The 21,326-nt window shown below is 42.6% G+C and overlaps 1 protein-coding gene across 2 annotated transcripts; it reads left to right on the forward strand.

Moving 5' to 3' along the window:
• Positions 1–1,421: 1,421 nt before the first annotated feature.
• GHITM (growth hormone inducible transmembrane protein) lies at positions 1,422–21,326 on the forward strand. 2 transcript variants are annotated; one of them, XM_006270173.4, is made up of 9 exons: positions 1,422–1,443; positions 3,031–3,186; positions 5,698–5,797; positions 10,973–11,084; positions 12,770–12,911; positions 14,146–14,254; positions 17,648–17,836; positions 18,862–19,033; positions 20,951–21,326. In XM_006270173.4, exons 2-9 carry the CDS (start codon positions 3,058–3,060, stop codon positions 21,033–21,035), a joined length of 1,038 nt encoding a protein of 345 aa, XP_006270235.1. In that variant the 5' UTR covers positions 1,422–1,443; positions 3,031–3,057; the 3' UTR covers positions 21,036–21,326. The 2 variants fall into 2 exon arrangements, with proteins under 2 accessions (XP_006270235.1, XP_014457197.1); XM_014601711.2 differs by having other exon boundaries at positions 1,442–1,531.

The raw sequence follows: 21,326 nt of genomic DNA on the forward strand, positions 1-21,326 counted from the left end.
GGGGGGGGGGGGGGGGGTGAGGGCATGAGTGTACAGGGAGGGTGGGAGCCTACTGATGCTGTGAGAAGCTGCCTGGGCACCAGGGCTACAGCAGGGTGGGGCGGCAGGGGAGAAGCCTGCCCCTCCAGTGGGGGGAAGGGGGTGAGGGAGTTATTCAAGGGCAACGGGGTGCTGCATGGGCAGGAATCTGAGTCAGGAGTGAGGGGCACCAGGAGAGCTGGGGGCGGGCTGTGGCTTGGGAGTGAGGAACACCAGGGAGTGGGGGACTGTGGCTTGGGAGTGCGGGGCACAGGTAGGGCCAGAAGGCTGTGGGTCAGGAGCAAGGGCTGTCAACAGTGATGGGGGGGCTGTGGGTTGGGAGTAAGGGGAACCAGCATAGTCTGGGGGGAAGGGTACTGTGGTTCAGGAGGGGCAGGGCTGTGGCTTGGGATTGAGGGGCAGGAGTGGGGCACAGGCATATCACTTGCCTCTGCCCCGCATCACCCACTTTCATAAAACTGGAAATATGGTTATAAGGGGGGAGAGTGATTTGTAGTGAGACCAAGATGCAAGTGACTCTGATGGGGCCTCAACCACCCGTTGCCCAGAGGTCAAGGCAGCAATACAGCTGGCTGCAAGGAAAACCATTGCTATCAGGAAGACCACAACAGGGGAAAATCCTGCCCCTGGAGAAGCCGAACAAGCACTGGGAGACGGGGTCAAGGACTTGAATGCCTGAGAGTGGGGCTCCGTAGGGAACTGCCAGTGAAGTGCACGTCCCCGCCGCGGGCACCCGGCAGAAAGGAGCAGAAACACATGGATCCGTCCATTCACGTGGCTTCCGCTTCTGTTGCGGGGGAGGAGGGTTAGGTGTTTGGGGCTTTTATTGTTGTTACAAGGAAAGAGGCAACTGCCTACTGCTCCGCTGCGCCCGGGCAGTGGCTACGGGAGGGATCCCCGCGCCTGGGACTCGCAGGCGGCCGCAGCCTAAGCGTGGAACTTCGCGCGCAGCACCACGGCGCCGCCAGAGGCAGCTGCTGCCGCGTCTCTGACGCTCGAGCTGCGGCCCAGGCCCAGGGTGCAGGCGCCCTCAGCGATTCGCCAAACCGAGGCTGGAAAACGCCCGCAGCCGGGCCGGAATCCCTGCCCTCGCTCAAAATGGCTGCCGCTGATTTCCTTCACCAAATGCAAAATGGCTCCTTGTCCTCTTCCAAGATGGCTACCGGCGGCGTCCGGGTCCTCCTTCCGATTGGCTTCAAACGCCCTTTGTTCAAGATGGCTTCCAGAAACATCCTCGGCTCTTTGCCCTCACTAAAGAAGGCCGCGAGTGGCGTCTTTGCCACAAGCTAATGGAGCCAATGGCCGGCGTCGCTCCTGGACATCACGTGAGAGCCGGGGGCTGCGCCTGTTCTTACGTCACTTCCTAGCCAGGTTAGTGGCGTAGCGGATGTGCGGCGGCGAGCGGTAGGTCAGGGGTCGCGGGGTTCCCTCCACATCCGTTTCGGTGCCGAAGCCCTTTTTGCGGGGTGGGCGCGGAGCCCGCTGGGAAGGGGTAAGTTGAGACGTGGGGGTGGCGCTGCTGGGAGACTGGCAGGGCACCTCGCCTAGCTTGGCCTCTCTTCAAGGTGTTCAAAGCATGGATTGTTTGCAGTGTGCTGTCTTTTGAAACTGAAAGGACTGTTGGGTGGGAATGGCTTTAAAAGTATTAAGAACTGCCTGGCTTCCTTCCCCCCCCCCGCCCCCAAATGAATTTTAAACCCTAGATGTGTTGTGACCAAATGATTCTCCACTGGTGTTCAGAGGGATTTGCTTTTTGTAAGTCAAGTAGTGGCACTTTACAGCTGAATGTCAAAGCAAGCTTTCTGTCTTAAGAACTATAACAATTTTGATTTTTTTTTCTCTTCCACTATTTTGAAATTGACTCAGTTGATATATTTAATATTAACTTTTTAATTGCTTATGAAGCATCAGAGTTTGGGGCTACATTGAGTTGTATAAACAGAAAGATGCTGGCTCTGTATTGGTGATCTTAAATCAGGGATTTTTTCAGTTGGATCTAAAGAGAATGTTGTGTTTATAACACCTGTTTAAATTGTATTTTAACCTAGGCAGGTTAGAGCTCACTTTGTAGTGTATTAAAATGAGCATTAAAAATGCTATGCATCCGATGCATAGTCTGCAAATAAATATAGTCAGTATGACTTACCAGCAAAATAATTTGTTGGTAGCTTGGATCTGTCCTGTCATCAAAGTTGGCCAGAAGTGGTTTTAGCTTGTAATACATAATATTATAGAACGAAAGAGAAAGTGTTCACTATTAAAGTAAGTCGTACTTGCTAAATGTTTGGTAGACTTGTTGATGGAAGCCTTCAGTATTTCCTGTATGCAAAAGAATATGTGCTGTAGTCCGTGACCCCTGACTATTAAATAGTTGAAGCTAGGTAATTGTTCATGGGAGGGGGGGAAATGAAAAGCTTGAGTGGTGTAGCGTGGTAGGGATTTTGTTTGTGTATTCTGTCTTTTAGTTTGTGCAACTCCCTAGTAGCTAGGTTTTTGAGTAAATATCCTTTATACATGATAGTCTTGTGGGGGTTCCACACTTCATGAGAATTTGGGATGAGAGAAAAATGTGGACGCATCATGGAGCTTGCTACTACTTATAGCAGGAATTAGTTGCTGTAGGGTCTCAACCCTGAAATTGTCAGTCACCAGTTGTGAGCACAGGAAAGTTGGAACTTTCCCCCATGTCTATCCCTAATTGCTTGCTCTGCTTTGGTCAGCATGTAGCATTAATTAAAGTTCCAAAGTAGAAAATCAAACATGATTTTTCTAGGCAGAGATAAGTAAATATTCAGTCAGGATGCAGCAGAGATAACTATGTTATAACTCCAGGAGTCTCATTATAGTTGTTAGTCTTATTACTGTACTTGATGATTAGCGTAACAGGTTTTCTGTAATGTATCCAGCTTATGATCTTACGGCTGCAACTCGTTCTGCTGTTCCTAATACTATAATCAAGGTGTAAAATCCATGTTTTCCATGTCATTACAGAAATCATTTGTATAATTTGCGGTAACCATGCTGGCAGCAAGGCTATTCTGTCTGCGGGCACTGCCATGCCGAAATCTCCGTCCTGCCCTGCCTTGCCCTCCAGCTCTGAGAAATTCCAGCATAAGGCCAAGTCAGTGGCTTTGGCAGCAAAACCAGGTGAAATAGGTTTTCTTTATTGCATCAGAAATGCTTTCGTGTGAATGGTCACCATGGACCATTCAGCTCATCAAAAATCCCTCCAGCCCAAATTATTGTCCATCCCTGACTTAGAGCCCTTGTCTCAAGCATCTCTAATCTTCTGGCACCTTTCAAAATTCATAAGTTGATTTCCACATTACTTTTAAATGTACTCTTTTGTATGTAGATTTTCATGGGTTTTTGATGTATATTTTATACTTTGACTCTTATTCTCATTTGGAAGTAATAGTGTCTCACTTGCATTTTATTAAAAAATGCATTTGTCATATTAAAACAAGACACTAACAAGCCTACAGTTGAAGCCTAGCCTTCAGGTGTTTATCCTTCCTTGCAGAGTTGTATAGATGTGTTTCCCAGATAGACTGAGTAGAGGTTTTTTTTAGTTCCCAATACTTGTTTGTCATAGATGTAGCTTAAAGAAAATTGTGCTGGGGCTAATTCTTAACTACTCTTTTTCTTATGTTGTCTAAATTAGAGCCAAACATCTTTCAAGCATTTTTTCTTTGTGCTAGCAGGCCAGTATTGGGGAAACAAACCTGCTTATGGACTGAAAGGGTTACATTAACAACTCTGACAATGGCTTTCTGGGGAATGACTTTCTGTTTTCATCAGTGAAAGTTATTCACTTTTATTTCAAGAGCTCAGTTCATCTGAATGCAGATTTCTTTTAAAGCATGTCAGGCCTGAAGTCTTTAATTTTTAGATGCTTATTTCATCTTGGCCCTCCAAGGTATGGTTTAGGCATTCCTAGAGGTAATTTTGGTGACAGTCCAAGTGCTATACCTATAACTGTAGTAATCAATTAAAGTTCAGTCTCCATCTTCTTCCACTTGGCGTGCTATGCAATCAAACATTAGGCAGCAAATATTGAGCCATTTTATTGCTGTAAACTTGAGGTTTTTTCCCTTCATTGTGACCTTTTTAGTGTTATGGGAGGTAAAGAAGGTGAGGCACTATTATTCAGTTTAATAATTATATTAATGAAAGTGCCAGCATTCAAGGCTGTTTTAAAATAACATGGATATCTTTAACTGCGATGTAGCATATTTAAGAATGTATTACAGCAGGGGTTTTTAACATGTTTTAAAGGAGTGTACCCTTCTGGGTACATTTCTGGTGGGTGGGAGGGTGGCGGTGGCCAAATTCAAAGCAAGGAAGGGGCTTGCACAGGGTGGTGGATGGTGGTAGCAGATGCTGCATAAGAGTTTTCCCCCCCCCCCACCCCGCACCCCCCATGTCTGGCCAGTCAGGTGGAGCCAGTGTGGGCTGCAGAGGGGAGCCACTGCTCTTGCCCCCCGCCCCCCAACCCCTGTTCCTGTGAGGCGGCAGTGCGGAGTGGTGGGTGGCAGTGTTCCATCTGCACCCACCTATGCATACCCACTAGCCCCTTTTCCAAGTACACCCGGAGGTACACGTATTCCCAGTTGACAAACATGCATTACGAAGATGTCCAGGTACAGGCAACCCTTGCTTAGTGCTCTTAATTGGTTCTTGAAAAACAGCGCTAAGCAAAACAGTGTTAAGTGAAACCCAGTTCCCTATAGGATTTAATATAAATAAATATATTTGTTTCTGCACAACTTGCTGGCCCAGACCCTACACAGCAGGGCTCCAGCTGGCACGTTGGAAGTAGTGGGGTCACCCGCCCACCAATACCCTTGCCCTGCTCTGCCCAGCAGGGGCACCCGACTCTGGAACTGTCTGCCGCCACCAGATTGCTGCAAGCTCAGGTCGGTTTTCATGCCCTGCAGGTGAGTGTGACTAGGACAGGACACAGCCTACAGTTTGGGGACAGGGGCTGTACAGGCTTGGCCCCACCATGACCTAGAGCGGGTGGCAATGTACATGCTGCCACTCCTCCCCACCTGCCTACTGGCCGCAGACTCCTGCCACCCCACCCTGGGACCTGCTGGCCCTGGGCACCAACCCAGGCTCCACGGTCATGCTGCCCCCCCCGCCCTGCTTTCTCACCACTGCTGCTTCTCCCCACTGGCTCCAGCACCACATGCAGGAGCAAATCCTGCTCTCCTGCTAGTCTACCCTAGGCCCCTGCCGGCTGTCACTCACCTCTGAACTTTCTGCTACCACTCCTCCCCAGCCTCACACTGAGTGTTATAACAAAATGTTCTGAGCGCTAAGTGAAACCAGATATGTATTTTACATGAGTACTATAGCGAAACTGTGTTAAGCGGGGGTTGCCTGTATACCAGAATAGTGTCCAGGAGTTCAGAGTGGATTTTCAATGTGCATCTCAAATTCCTACTAGCAATCAATGTGCTTAGTAAACTAACTTTTTAGCTTCCATAAACTAGGGGTGCCCAAGCGAAAAGCAGTCACAGTAGGAGGTAATGAAATCCGGAAGTTCTTGTTTTACCTTTTTTGTTCTTTAGTAGCTTCTGGCTTTTAATATATAAATCTAATCTTTGATCATATAATTTAATAATTTTTTTTTCTATCCAAACATAAAAGGGATATGTCACCAAAACAAGAATCGGTATACGGCCTAGAAAAAGTGGGCTAGAAATCAAAAAAGCAGCCTTCGAACCGTCAATGGAAACTGCTTTTAAAGGTAAATCCAAATAAAGAGTTTGAAGATTAAATGTAAAGCTGCTTTAACTTTAACTTTGGTTTTCCTGGATTTAAAAAAACTAAAATTAAAATTAGACTGACCATAGTGTGGACAGATCACTTTAAAAATAAATAAATAAAAGGATGGGTCACTTGCAGCATTTCATATCACAGAAAGCTCCAATTGGTGTGGAATAACTTCTGTTGTTAGTGCACTTTTTACAACTGTTATCTTTTAAGTTAAAGTATTAATCCAAACTCCTGAACTTAGAAAAAATTAGATCATCTTCCATGGTTTCTGAAAAATGTGTCTTTACTGTGGGGAGAGGGGAGGAGAGCCCTTGCATATGTTATATGTAAGACTTGTATTTTGTGTGGCTTTGTAACATCCCTGAGAAGCCTTGACCCCTCTTTTACAAATACTTTATCTCAAATAAAGCAGTTAGAATCATAGAATTGAAGGACCAGAAGGGACCTGCCAGTTCATCAAATCCAGTCCCCTGCCATGGGTAGAAAGTAACTAGGCTCAAGTGAGCTCAACAAGGTGCTTGTCCAGCCTCCTCTCGAACATATCAAAAGATGGTGACTCTCCTGGGAGTGTGTTCCAGATTCTGGTGACCCTTGCAGAGAAAGTTCTTTCTTATGCCCAGCCTGAATTTACTCTCAATTAGCATATGCCCATTGGTCCTCATCCTCCCTTGATGTGCCTTCCTGAAGAGTTATTTACCTAGAGCTTGATGCCCACTCCTGCTGTACTTGTGAGTGGCTATCAAGTCACCTCTCAGCCTTCTCTTTCTTGGGCTGAACAGGCCCAGTTCCTGGAGTCTCTCCTCATAGGGTCTGTCATCCATGACCTTAATCATACAGGTGGCCCTTCTTTGTACCCTCTCAAGCTTATCCACATCCTTCTTGAAGTGCAGTGCCCAGAACTGGACACAGTATTCCAGCTGTGGCCTCACTGACACCAAATAGGGAGGGAAGAGAACCTCCCTGGATCTATTGGCCACACATTGGCTGATGCACGCCAGAGTTCTATTTGCCCTCCTGGCAACCTCATCACACTGTTGGCTCATGTTCATCTTCCAGTTGATTGTGACCCCCCCCAGGTCTCATTCAAATGCTGTGCCAGCCAGTGGGCCACCAAACAGCATGTAGTTATGGTGAGGGTTCTTCCTACCCAGATGAAGAACTGTGCACTTCTCCCTGTTAAACCTCATCTGATTCTATTCTGCCCATAAAACCAGTTTGTCAAGGGCAACCTGGATTTTTGCCCTATCTTCTGTGCCTACTTGTCCCCACAGCTTGGCATTATTCATGAGCTTAATCATTGAGCTTTCTACCCCCTCATCCAAGTCATTAATAAATATGTTAAGTTACTTGTTTAATGTTAGAGTGAGTCACTGATAGAATTCAGGTCTCCAGTCAATTTAGCTTTCTTACTTCTAGCTTGCATAACTTCAAGAAATGCCTCACTTCTAAATTGTGGGGTTTTAAATACTTTTTTTTTTTTTCATGACTAAAGAGAACTGGGCCAAATGCAGCTCAGTTACAAACAGTGGAATTTCTTCCAGTTTATAGTGCAATATCAGCTTTTGGCTAGTGAGCACAATTGACTCTGACAATGAGCCTAGAGGGCTAGGGAACTTTTTAAATGGAAATGCTGCAAGTCTGTGGGAGGTGGGTGCAGAAGTATCCATCTTACCTTGTACAAATGTATGTTTGTTTTTGGCGTGGATAGCTTTGTGCAAGGCAGGTGCTAAAAATAAGTGTATCACTTGGTGATCAAAGAGCCTGCTAGATTCTGAATGAAGCTGGCCAAATGCAGTGACTTACAGAATCATAGAAAGTTAAAGTTTGAAGGGAACCTCAGGAGGTCATCTAGTCCAACCTCTTGCTCAAAACAGGACCAGCCCCAACTAGATCATCCCAGCCAAAGCTTTGTCTAATTTGAGGTTTGTTTTTTAAAACCCCAAGGATGGAGCTTGCATAACCTTGCTGGATAACCTGTTCCAGTGTTTTACTACATTCCTAGTGAGAGAAGTTTTTTTCCTAATATCTAACCCAAACTTCCCTTGCTGCAACTTGAGACCGTTGCTCCTTGTTCTGTCATCTGCCATCACTGAGAATATCTTAGCTCCATCCTCTTTCCAACCCTCCTTCAGGTAGTTGAAGACTGCTATTAAGTCCCTTCTTCTCTAGACCAAATGAGCCCAGTTCCCTCAGTCTTTCCTCAGACATGTCTTGCAGCCCCCCTGACCATTTCTGTCACCCGTGCTGGACTCTTTCCAATTTGTCCACGTCCATTTGTAGTGGGAAGCCCAAAATTGAACACACTACCCCAGATGTGGCCTCACCAGTGCTGAATAGAGAGGAATAATCTCTTCCCTTGACCTGCTGGCAACACACCAACCAATGCAGCCCAGTATGCCGTTAGCCTTTGCAGCAAGGCACACTGCTGGCACATATTTAGCTTATTGTCCACCGTATGCCCCAGGTCCTCTTCTACAGAGCTGCTGCCTAGCCAGTCAGCACCTAGCATGTACTGGTGCATAGGATTGTTCCATCCTAAGTTCCGGACTTTATACTTGTCCTTGTTGAACCTCATGAGATTCCTTTTGGCCCAATCCTCCAATTTGTCTAGGTTGCTCTAAATCCTAGCCCTGCTCTCCAGCGTATTTACTACTGCCCCCATCTTGGTGTCATTTAGCAAATTTGCTGAGGGTGCACTCTGCCATCTTCCAGGTTATTGATGAAGACATTGAACAAAACCAACCCCAGGACCAACCCCTGGGGCACTCCACTTGATACTGGCTGCCAACTAAACATTGAGCCATTGATTACTACTCTGTTAGCCCAATGCTCCAGCCAGTTTTCTATCCACCGTACAGTCCATTCATCTAGCCCATACTTCCTTAGCTTCCCTGCAAGAATGTTGTGGGAGACTGTATCAAAAGCCTTGCTAAAATTTAAGGTACACTACATCCACTAGTCTTCCTGTATCCACAGAGCCAGTCACCTCCTCATAGAAGGAAGTCAGGTTGGTCAGACATGACTTGCCCTTGGTGAATCTGTGCTGACTTTTCCTAATCGCCCTTTTCTCCTCCAAGTGCTTACAAATGTATTCCTTTAGGATCTGCTCCATGACTTCCAGGGACTGAGGTAAGGCTGACTGATCTGTATTTCTCTGGATCCTCCTTTTTCTTAAATATGGGCACTGTTTGCCCTCTTCCAATCATCCAAGACCTCTCCTGATCACCGTGAGTTTTCAGAGGTGATGGGCACTGGCTCTGCATTCACATCAGCCAACTCCCTCAGCACCCTCAGGTGCATCCCATCTGACTCCACTACTACATTCCCCTCCAATTCTTCCCTGTTTGTGAGCAGCAGGTCAAGAAGAGCAGGACCTCTAGTTGGCCACTCTAGCGCTTGTACCAGGAAGTTGTCCTCAATATTCTCCAAAAACATCCTGGATTGCCTGCACACTTCTATATTGTCCTCCCAGCAGATGTCAGAGTGATTTGAAGTCCCCTATGAGAAGCAGAGCCTGTGATCAGGGAAACTTCCACTAGCTGTTTGAAAAAAGCTTCATCTACCGCATCCTCCTGGTCTGACATCACCCTTGTTGTTCTTCCCTCTGACCCTTACCCAAAGACTTTCCACAGGCCTATCTCCAGTTTCGTACTGGAGCTCTGAGCAATCGTGGTTCTCCTACCTCCTTCTCCCCTGCCTGTCCTTTCTGAACAGTTTGTACCCATCCATGACAATGATCCAGTCATATGAGCTATCCCACCAAGTCTCCAATCATGTCATAGTGCTATGACTATGCAAGGACTTCCAATTCTTCCTGCTTGTTTCCCAGGCTCTGTACATTCATGTACAGGCACCTGAGGCAACTTGCTGATTGCCCTGATTATTTCAGGAAGTATGAGAGCGCCTCTCCTGTTGCCCCCTCTTGCTTGCTTTTCTTCCAGGTCTTCCGCTTCCCCCACTTAACCGCAGGGCTTTGGTCTCCATCCCTTGGCATACCTAGCTTAAAGCCATGCTCCCTAGGTTAGTGAGCCTGTCTGCAAAGAGGCTCTTCCCATCTCTTCCCAGCAATCTTTCATCTTGGAACAACATCCCATGCTCAAAGAAGCCAAATCCCTGCTGGCGACACCACCTGCACAGCCAGGTGTTGATCTGCAGGATGCACCTGCTCCTGCCCAGGCCCTTTCCCTTGACCAGAAGGATTAATAAGAACACTGCCTGACTTCTGCTACTGAATATTGGGTCCAGTGCTCTCCTTCACTAAATATCGATTATTTTTCTTACAGATGGACGATGGGCTGGAGGGGAGTTGCTGATGAGTAGCACATTTAATGAAACACTTGAAACTGAAAATACATTCTTGATATTATATATACTTTGAAAACTGGAGTCTCTTGTCAGTTGTTTTTTTTTTTAAATACAGCTGGGAATCCTTTATCACAGAGAGCAATTTCTAATGGTCATTAGCAGTTTAAAAGTAGTGTCACTTACTCTGAGCAATCTTATTGATAAAAGCTCTCATTTTAAAGGACAGCATCACAGGGGGAATGAATGAGGGCAGGAGACCTAGAGGACCTGATTCTTTTCTATGTAGTTCTATTCACCAAGCTAAATATGAATATGGTGAGGGTTCTTCCTACTCAGATGAAGAACCGTGCACTTCTCCCTGTTAAACCTCATCTGATTCTAATCCACCCATGATGAAATGATGTATATTGCTAACTAATCGGATGGCCTTGGTCTGATGAAAAAAGTCACACATTTTTTATTCTATATTTCACTAACTATATATAGTTAAATGGCTCCTCTTGTGTTGAGGATCAGTATACTAAAAATTTTTTAAATAAATGTTAATCTATGTAGTTAATTGGACAGCTGTTCTGTTGGGTAGCTGTCCAAGGAGATTTCATGACAGTGAGTCTCTCTTCTTGTTTTACCTTGGTTTCGGGGAACTGAAGAAATGTTTAGGAGATTCCTAGTAACTTAAAATTGTTAGTGTAAAAGCTTCTGTTTCTTAGGGCATAAGGTTATCTTCCCAGGATCAGATATGAACAGGCATAATTAAACTGACACTTGGGAAAGTGCTTCTGTTTACTCATTCTAGGAAATGACATTTATAGAAATATCAATATTTTCTTCTGTTGTATAGTGACTCAGATGGGAAGATGGGTTGTCGCTGGAGGGGCAGCTGTTGGCCTTGGAGCTCTCTGTTATTATGGATTGGGGATGTCAAATGAGATTGGAGCTCTTGAAAAAGCCCTGTAAGTAAAGTACAAACTTATTATGGTTTCAATATAGGTTATGTAAGATGCAACACCTCATTGATTTGCATGACTTCCCTTAACCAATACTCTCCAGCAGACATCTCTGCCTTTAAACAGAATTTTTAAAAAAAAAAACAAATCCCTGTTGAATTGGCAGCAAGCTTCTTGTTTATACACAAAAATGAAAACAAATGTTAAACTTGAGCTTTAAAAGCAGTTTGGCTAACTACTATAAATGATGACAACCTCATTCCTAAGCTTGCAAATCCTATAAATGTAGCTTGCTTGGCTCCCACTCTCATAGGATGTGCATCTATAGACTTGCCTGGAGAATGTCAAGAGTGAAAAATACAGGCGGGGGAGAGGGTCTGACATCCTCTCTGTGAAAGCAGTAGTTGAGATTACATTACTTGACATTCCTCTGAGACACTTGCTTATTGAACAAAAACTGCCTGAAACTCACCAGGAGCTGTAAGAAAATTAGAACATTGTGAGCAGGGTCATAACTATTGCCTGCCTATCTGTCTCCTGTGAACACTTATTACTTACAAGAAGTATCTGCCCTTGGCATAATAAATTCTGTTCCACATCCACAGTGGATGTGTAGCAAACTGTTTAATGAAAAAGCCTACCTGCATTAAAATCAAGTCTAATGAAACTTAGAGAAATGTGCACTTTAAAATTAAGAATTCTACCCAATATTGGAACTCTGACTAAAAACAGGAGAATATAGAAAGTAGCATCTCATTTTAGTCTTCTGTTGTGTAAATATTGCCATTGATCATCATCTGTGTTAACACGCTGGGGACTAGTTTGTACTTCTCTGAACTGCTGCTGTTTCATCAGCCAGAAAGAGAACCTTTTGTCAAAAAGTAAAATGGCAGGAAGCATACAGCACACCTCAGCTGTCAAGGAAGAAATGCTCTGTTTGTAGTATGATCCTTCCTTAACTATATTTAGGAACAGCAATACAGAGGGTCTAAGGTATTGTGTGAGAGAGACCTTGGTGACTTTTCATCTTCTGACTAAGTGGGTTGTGGCTGGTGCACATTCTACAAATACTTCCCTTTTTATGCTGTGTTTAAACTTAAAGTAGTGACTATGTGAATATATTTCAAAGGCAGCTTATGCTCTGGAAAGAGGACTTGAAAAACGTTGGGTTTTTGTTTTGTTTTTTTTTTCTGTTTGTAATAGAACGTTGTCCTAAACTTAACTGATACAATTCTTTGCAAACAACTTGGTGGAAGGGAAGCTAACACATTCAAAGCCTAGTATAACTTACAGCAGAAGTCTAAACTGAATGGTGCATGCCACTCTGAGAACCACTGTTCTAACAGCCTTTTTAGACTTGAGGCACACCTCCATAACTTCTGTGAATTAAACAGCACCCCACTTCAAAAACTAACTTCATTAATTATAGTGCTTGCCTTCTTGCAGAGGGGCCCAGCCAGGGAGGGGTGGAGGGGGGCAGTGGCCAGGCATAAAGAACGCAAGCCTGGCTTATTTTCTCCCTCCTTGTGGCACACTTAAGGGTCTCAATTCCCCAGGTCTCTGGTTGAGAGTCACTGTTACATGTTCTGAATAGTTACAACTCAGTGGTACTAAAATGAAGAATGAATAGCAAGGGCTATATGAACAGATAGTAAGATAACTATTCATCACATCTTCTTCTCTCTTTTAAGTATTTGGCCTCAGTATGTGAAAGACAGAATCCACTCTACCTACATGTACTTTGCAGGAAGCATTGGCTTGACAGCAGTATCTGCTGTAGCAGTCAGCAGATCTCCTGCACTCATGAGGCTCATGACAAAGCGATCTTGGCTGGTAAGCTGATTTGGACTCTTCAACAGAACTTTCAATGTTGAGAATAGTACATTCTCATATGAGATGTATTCAGTGAGCTAAAAGCTGCCTTGATTCTGACAGCTGGTACTAGCAGTATGGGGTCTTTAAATAATTAATGACTACAAACTTTTATGTTCATCAGTGAAGGCTCACTCCACCCTCTGCCCCAGTGTAACAGAGCAGGAGCTCCCTATTCAGAAGCACCCTAAGTTTGGTGAATTACAAAATGACCAGTCACTGCTTTTCATGTCAGTTTAACTGAAGACCTGGAGCTGGCTAGAAATTCTAATTTTTAAATACTTGTTGAGAGAGAAACTTTGTTTAAAAAAAAAAAAAAACAACAACAACAAAACCAAACATTGAAACCCTGCCTTCAGGAGACCTGTCCAGTTTTCCTACTAACTTCCCTGTAGCCTGCCTAGCAAGCTGCTGAGGAGTCCAGAGCTGAAAGTGGCTCACTGTACAAGACTGCCTCTACAACTCCCAAGGTAGCCCAAGAAGTTTGGACACACAAGGAACTGACATAATTCGAGCTGGAGTTGCTGCTATCCATCACTAAATATCGAGGCTGAAATTGACCAGCATAACTTCCGAATTGACCAGACTTACCAAGTTTCCAAGTAGAAAGGGACATCATTGAAACTGGCTGTTTTGACTAGTTTATAAGGTGTCATAGACCAAGGTTTCTCAACCTGTGGGTCATGACCCAAAAGTGGGTCACAAGAATATGTGAAAAGGTCACGAACAAGCTTTAAGAATGGATCAACAGACTTTAAAAATGGATTCTCCTTTTAAAGGAGAAAATCATGGGAAACTGTGGCTTTTCTCTTACAGGCTATTGGATGCCCAGTCTGCAGGGGGCTGCTTGGGGGTCCCCACACACTGGGGCTCAGGCCTTGGGATGAGAGACACTAGGTCGGGACTGGCCACTGATGTTTACAAATGGGTCCTAGTACAAAAAAGCCTGAGAACCACTGTCATAGACATACCACACCAATTTAGTATGCTACTGCATATGAGCCAATAATGCAGACTTTCTCTAAATTCTCCAATTGTGGCTTTATACAACTATGCAGCCTTCTGTAGGCTCCATGAAAGAATTGCACAGTTCTGGGCTATGTGTTTGTATGCTAATAAGTCAAGCCATCGAGTTCTAGAGGGAAGTTGAAAGGAATAACGTTTGAATTTTCTAGCTTGTACTGCTTTGTTACAGGCAATAGGTGCAACATTCGCTGCTATGATTGGTGCTGGAGCGCTGGTTCGGTCAATACCCTATGACAGTAGTCCTGGTGCCAAACACCTGGCCTGGATGTTGCATTCAGGTATGTGGTCTTATCTTTCAGTATGAAAATCAAAACAACTGAACATCAAATGCTTTAAATAAAGTAAGCATGTGGGTTGTAAGTAAGTGGGGAGGGGTGTTCTTAGCGAAATCAGACTGCCTTTCAGAATAATAATGAATTAAGTAGTTTTGGGGAGGGAATTGAACTTCTAATCCTTCTTTTCTGAAGTAATTTCTGTGTGGATGTTTAAAGAATACTGTCACAAAATATCCTTACTGTTTTATGGCTTAGTTCTAAAGGTGCCTCTTGGCTAGTGTATAAAATACATTGTCTAGTATTCAACGATCTGCTATATTTAAATAAAAACAGACCAATAGCAGGTTCACCTCTGTGGAGAGCCTCCTGGAATTCTTTTTCCTACCAACAGTTTCTAAATAGAGTAGATAACAGGGGGAAAATGTTTGTAAAGTCTTAAAGAGTGTGAGTTGTAACCTTTCATTCACTAGTCAGGCACAGAGTATCCAAGGCCCTTCTTTAAATCTAAAAGCTTTCCAAATGTAGTGAGTTTTTTCCTTTTTTTTCCCTTTTTATATGTTCTATAACATGTCCTCTGAGCTAGTAGGTTAGGTACAGCTAAGAGTTTGTATTAGGTGAGATGTTGACAGCCCAGAATAAAAGAACAGATTAACCTTCCTGGGGAGATTCAGAAAGATACCTGAGCAGTTGAAAACTAATCCAGACTGAGTGCTGGAAGAAGTATAAAGTCCTAGTTGGGGTGGCTTGTTCTATGTGTGACCAATGAATCTCATCAACTCTCAATGAATCTCTTCAATTGTCTAACTCAGAACATGGAAGTTAGTGATAAATAAGTAGCATATTGAATGTTTTCATAATTAGTTATAACTAGCTTTCAATTCTTGAAAATTTAGTGGAAACTGCCCTTTAAAATCTTAGTCCAAAGCTGAAGGTATAGACAGACAAATCAGTTAAACTGATTTGAAAGGGAGCATGCTTATTGCAGTAAGGCAAAATTTTTTCCTCTGACAGGTTCAACTGTCTGCTCCACCCTGTGGTAAATGAAACTAAATGGCAATAACTTACCACTTGTTCACTCAGTAGCAAATAAATTTGCCTCACTTCCTGCAGAATAGGAGTAGGCAGGTGAAACAATTCCAATGAGTTAGCTGAGGTGTTTGTCTGATTAGATTGCACAAGTGTAGTGCTGTGAAGGGGGGCATCTGTCCACATTACTGAAAATAAATGACTTTGGAGTGTTCTGTTCCCTTGTCACTTTTTCTTTGGGTCAGTTCAAAATGTCTTGGTAAATAGCAGGTGAGTTTCCACCTGTCCCTCTTTGTTGGATTTACTGTGCTCTGAAGAGCCTGAGAGGCTGCTCCCTTTCTACACAACTGAAATTGACAGTAGAAAAATGTACCATCAAATGTAGGAATTTAACTAAAATTTTTAATCTAATCTTGGTTACATAAAATGAATTTGTAGGTAGAAATGTTTGTCAAGTATAACCTTCTAAAGAACTGTAACTTTTCTATTGTTATATGAAGATATGTTGACATTAAACCTATAATAATACATGGAACTACTTGCCTCTTGCTGTCTTTTTCAATTTACTAGCTGAATGATTGCCTTATGGTAACATGGCATTATAAGTACTATTCTAGTAGTAATTGCCTCATCAAAAGTTTTGTATAATCAGGTTGTACGAGTGCCTATGCAATAGACTACCTCTAGAGTTCTAAAATGGGTGAGTCGGGTGTTACTTGGATTGGTTTTATTTCTATAAATGTATGCAGTTTTGATCTGTGACAATACTTTAGTGTCATTCAGATTACTTGGATGTAAGCCAGTCGCTTTCAGTCTGTTCCCTGTTGTCACCATATTTCTAGTGAGCCATCAACTTTATAGATAAGTGAGGTGTTAGAACAACACCATGACTCTCGTCTTGATAGGAGCTGCTAGTTAGCTGCTGTACACTTACGGTCTTAGAAGTTGAATAAATATTGTACAGTAAGTGAATCTTATTTCTGCAATATTCCCTTAAGTGAGTTATGATCTGACAATCTGAAATCGTTCTTGGGGAAATAAGCTTCTCAGTAAAAAAATTTTAATTCCTCTCTGTATCTGAACGAACATTTTATGTACCTCTCTTTCTTGTGTGTATTGTGGCTTTTTTGTCAGAATTCACTCACAAATTAAATATCCCCATATTCCCTTCACTGTAAGGAGAAAGGAGCCAAAAACTATACCTAAAACAATGGGTTTCAAATAAGGGGTGGTTGATAGGCAGCTGCTTTATAGGAGTCAAGTTGAGATTTGAGACCAGTATTATATTTGCAATACACTAAAAATATATTAGGTACTGCCTCTTATTTACAAAGTCAACAGCAGCTTTGCAGTGCTACGGTTTCCATATATGCCACTTAACCTGTACTATAAATACATACATAAATGTGATTTTGATTGTGGGGGGTTTCCTGGCTTGGATGGCATCTATCCTAAAATGTATTGAGATCTTAAGGTTTGACAGATGTAAGGAGGCTAATATTTGGCTTCTCTACAAACTTAATACCATACTTGCTTATTCAGATTTTAAGATGACCCTCCAATAATTAGCTTGTATGTATGGAAAACTTCATAAATTTGTTGTTACTCTTTTCCACATATAGAATCTAATTGGACAGATGTCTTTTAATTCATCCCTCAGAGGGACAGGCAATTGGGAGGCATGTAATATTGCCCCTGCTTGTGCTGGCTCCCCTTCCCCCCCACTTCCTGGGGACATGTGGTGGGAGGGAACCTTGTCTTTAAATACCATATTTACTTTACTTTAATGCTATATCGAACATCATTCTGTTTGGGAGAGGAATTCATTCCTGCGCTTGTTACAGTGCTTGCACCCTGAAGCATGTGACTGGTTTTCTAATATTGGCATAGCTATGCAGTCTATCCTTCCCTCTTCATACTACAACCACAGTATCAAGTACCTATGGGATAGGCTAAGTATCCTATGCAGCACAAAGCATTTCTTTTGCCTGTTCAACCCTTAGCAGTGGTTAAGTTTTGAATAAGTCCTTGTTATTGTCACCAGCCAGCATAAAAAGGCGGATTCTTTTTCTGAAGTTTTTCTTCAAGTAAATTAATGTAGCTCACTTCCTCTAAATACCATACTTCATGGTGAATGACTCTTTTTCTTCCCCAGTAAATTACATACTAGCTCTTCCCTCTTGTAAGCCTTCTGAACCCAGTAAGATTGAACAGAATGTAAACGAGTACAGAATACTCATGGGTCATCAAGTTCAGTCTCTGAATTTGGGCCATTGACATTTGACTGAGACATTATCCATGAGTCTTTGTCTTCAGCTGTTCAATACTAAACATGATTGTACATCAACTTTTCTTGCTTGTCTTTTCTAGGTGTCATGGGTGCAGTGGTGGCTCCTTTGGCCTTCTTGGGTGGCCCTCTACTGATCAGAGCTGCCTGGTACACAGCAGGAATTGTTGGAGGTCTCTCTATGGTGGCCATGTGTGCACCAAGTGAGAAGTTTCTGAACATAGGAGGACCACTAGGAGTGGGCGCAGGCTTCATTGTTGCATCTTCAATTGGTAAATAAAAAATCTGAATTTCTGATAAGTGTCTAAAGCTGAGTTCAGTTAACCATGAAGGCTAAGTGGAGAAAGGTACAAGCAACATTAGCTAGTGAGAATTTGTCTTGCTCCCGTAGATTTTTCCAGTCTGCAAAGTGTCATCATGTTTCTGTCCACAAACACTTCTGTACTGTTAAAAGAACTCTGTAGAGAAGCTTGAAAAATAGGCTTGTTATGGAACTTGAGGGGGGCGGGGGTGGAATCAGCCTGCTTAACTTTTTAAGTAAGCTTTACCTCAGTCAAAAAACATAGCAGGCTTTTCTTATTTTACTTAAGCAACATTTTTTTTTTTAAAAAACTTGTTTTTAATTCCCTGAGGAGTTGTTGATTGCTTGTTTTTTATTAACTTGGGGGCGGGCGGCGCTACACTTTGAGCAGTCTGAACGTTAAATTTAAGTCTGGACCCTCTTCATTTTGGGACTTCCATGCTTAAGTCAAGGTTGCATGTGTGCTGCATTACCCCTTCATATTATGATACAGCTAGTCACTCTAGAATGACTTTCAAGTGTAATAATCTGAATAATGTATTGTAAATTTTAATGTCACTCCCTACTGTGTTTTATATGACCAAATCCATGAAAATAACAGGCATACAAGATGCTTCATAAATGGGATGAAATTTCTTAGTAGTGGTATTGTAGCTGTGATGGTCCAGAAGTTATGCGAGAGGAAAGGATTTCTTAGGGTGATATCATTTACTGGGCCAACTTTGTAGCTGGGATCAAGTTAAACAAGCTTTGGACTGCAAGACATTCTTTAACAGGTCCCTGCTCACAGGAAGCCAGCTCGGGTCCATTTTAAAGGTATCTCCCTAAAAAAACCTTACCTCTCATGGAATTTCTTCCAAGATCCTTTCTGTGTGACTTTATTGTAGATAATATTTGAGCAATACTCTAATCATGTAACAAAGATGATTGCATAACTAAGAAGTAGAAGGAGCCAGGGGCATCTTTTTAACATCATTTTTGTAAACTTTATTTTAGGATCTATGTTTTTGCCTCCTACTTCAGCACTTGGTGCTGGCCTATATTCTGTAGCAGTTTATGGTGGATTGATACTCTTTAGCCTGTTCCTGCTGTATGATACACAACACATTATTAAACATGCAGAAACTCATCCATTTTATGGAGTAGTAAAATATGACCCCATCAATGCGTAAGTATTTTTTTCCCCACTGTGTTTCTTCTCCAGAAGACTTTGAGCTGTGTAAATTTTGTTACCTGAATAAGTTAAATCAATTACATTGTAACACAAATTATTTTTAGCATTTCTAGCCTCTGTCACTATAATACACTAAAACCAGGAACACTGTAGCTACAAATAGTAAGGATTACTTCTGTCTTCACTCAGAGCTAGGTCTCTAATACCAATTGAACTGCATTTAGAAGTATGTTTTTACTCTACTTTGTTTTGGAGGATGAAGCATACATTTCTAAGTAGTACAAAAGTATAGTCCTGGGGGAGAATAGTGGTGGGCTATCTTTTAGGATTTTATGTTATTTTAGGATCAAATAAGTTTGATCCTAAAAGAACATAATTGCCACTGACTGGGTCAGACCATAAGTCTGTTTTGCCCCGTATCCTGTGTAACAGTAGTAGAGCGGATGCTGAAAGGGAGAATGATCTGAGTATGACCTAAGGTTATTTTCTACTGTTCTCTCAGTTGCATCCTCCATCATTTAACATCTGGGAAGTTCTGATTCAGAGGCTGTATCCTTAACTCCTGTTCCCAATAGCTATTGGTGCCCTCTTCCATCAGGAATTTGTCCAGTCCCTTTTTGAATCTTGCTAAACTGTCAGCTTTCACAACATCTAGTGGCAAGGAGTTCCACACTTCAATGACACGTTGCATGGAAAAGAGCTTCCTCTTGTTAGCTTTAACAAGAAAAGGCATGGAGGTAACTGGAAGGAGGACATGGGGACCTGCGCAGAAGAATGTAGAATGTTGACCTATAAATCTTGGTCCCAGTAACCTAAAGAGAAGCTCAGTGAAAATAGAACTTGCCCCAAACAAACTGTTACTGCAGAATCCTGTGACAAACTGCATTTTCCTCAACCTTTAGCTGCTTGTTAACAAATAACTTGGCTGCTGTTCATCATGCAGAATCTCGGTGATTCACATCTTTTTAGATATAAACTAATTGTAAGACGGCTGCCTGGTCAAATGGCAAAGGTTCGGGGAGGCACAGGTTCTGTTTCTGCCACTGGCATGCAAAGGGATCTTGTAAGTCAGTTAACCTCACAGTGGGTGTCTACACATGCACTTTAACTAAAGAGAGTGGTTTTCAAGTGATGTCTACACATGCACTTTAATGTGCATTAAGATGGGCTAATGTGCATTTTCCTAGTATCTCACAGTGGAGGGTGCCTATAAACAAGCCAGGAGCCTGCTCCGATGTGCTATAATTGCAGTGTGTCGGAGTATGGTAATTGCCATGCTCCAACCAGGCTCCACATCACGTGTACCAGCATCACCACGCTTCAAAATGGTGGTGGGGGACTTTAAAGGTTGTTCGAGCTTTAGATAAAGCACCCCGCCACCATTTTGAAGTGTGGGAATACTGATATGTGAGATGCTCTGGGCACTTTTAATTAGAGCAGCTCTCAGAGCCATTCTGATTAAAGTGCTGCCATCCCTCCCCACCTCCACTCCTTGAGCACATGTAAAAAATGCCTGGAGGCACTAGATTTAATGTCATTAACTAAAGAGTATTAACGCACCCGTAGACATGCCTGGTGCCTCCCTCCCCAATGCACATCTGTCATATGGGGGTAATTAATATTGACCTCCACTCAGAATGTAGCCTGAGAGAAATTGTGCTATTAGAAGTAAAACTCCAAAGTCTCTCGCAAACTCTAGTTTCTGTTAGTAACACTTGCACTAGTTCTAGTGTTTGGAATTCAGATGTAGCAGTGTCACTTTAAAACAGCTGATTTTTTTTTTTTTCCCCTTTTACGTAATTTTAGATCTTTTGTGAGCCTTTATCAGTTTGATCTTTTTAAACTTGTTTGTCACTTATTGTTGCCCTTTTATATTGGTGTCACTTAACTGACTGGTTTTCTGTTCCTTAGGTGTCTGGGCATCTACATGGAAACACTGAACATCTTTATCCGGGTGGTCGCTATGCTTGCTACTGGGAATGCAAAGAGAAAGTGACTTTTTTCTTTGCAACTATCTGATCACTCACCAAACACTTCTTAAGTCTTCTATCCAATAAAATGTGATATTGTATAGTAAGCTCATACAAATCAGCTTGAAGTATTTCAGCATCCTTCTTGTGTTACAGTACAGTGTGATTCAGAATTAATAGTATTTTTCTTCCCCTCAAGAACACATTTCTTAGTTAACTTGTGGCTTTAAAAAAAAAAAAAAAAGAATTTGAACTAGTACTTTCAAATATGTACATATTCTCAAAATTATGTTCTAAATATATGCAACCAATATGAA

This window comes from Alligator mississippiensis, chromosome 6 (assembly GCF_030867095.1).
Source record: "Alligator mississippiensis isolate rAllMis1 chromosome 6, rAllMis1, whole genome shotgun sequence".
Classification (NCBI taxonomy): Eukaryota; Metazoa; Chordata; order Crocodylia; family Alligatoridae; genus Alligator; species Alligator mississippiensis.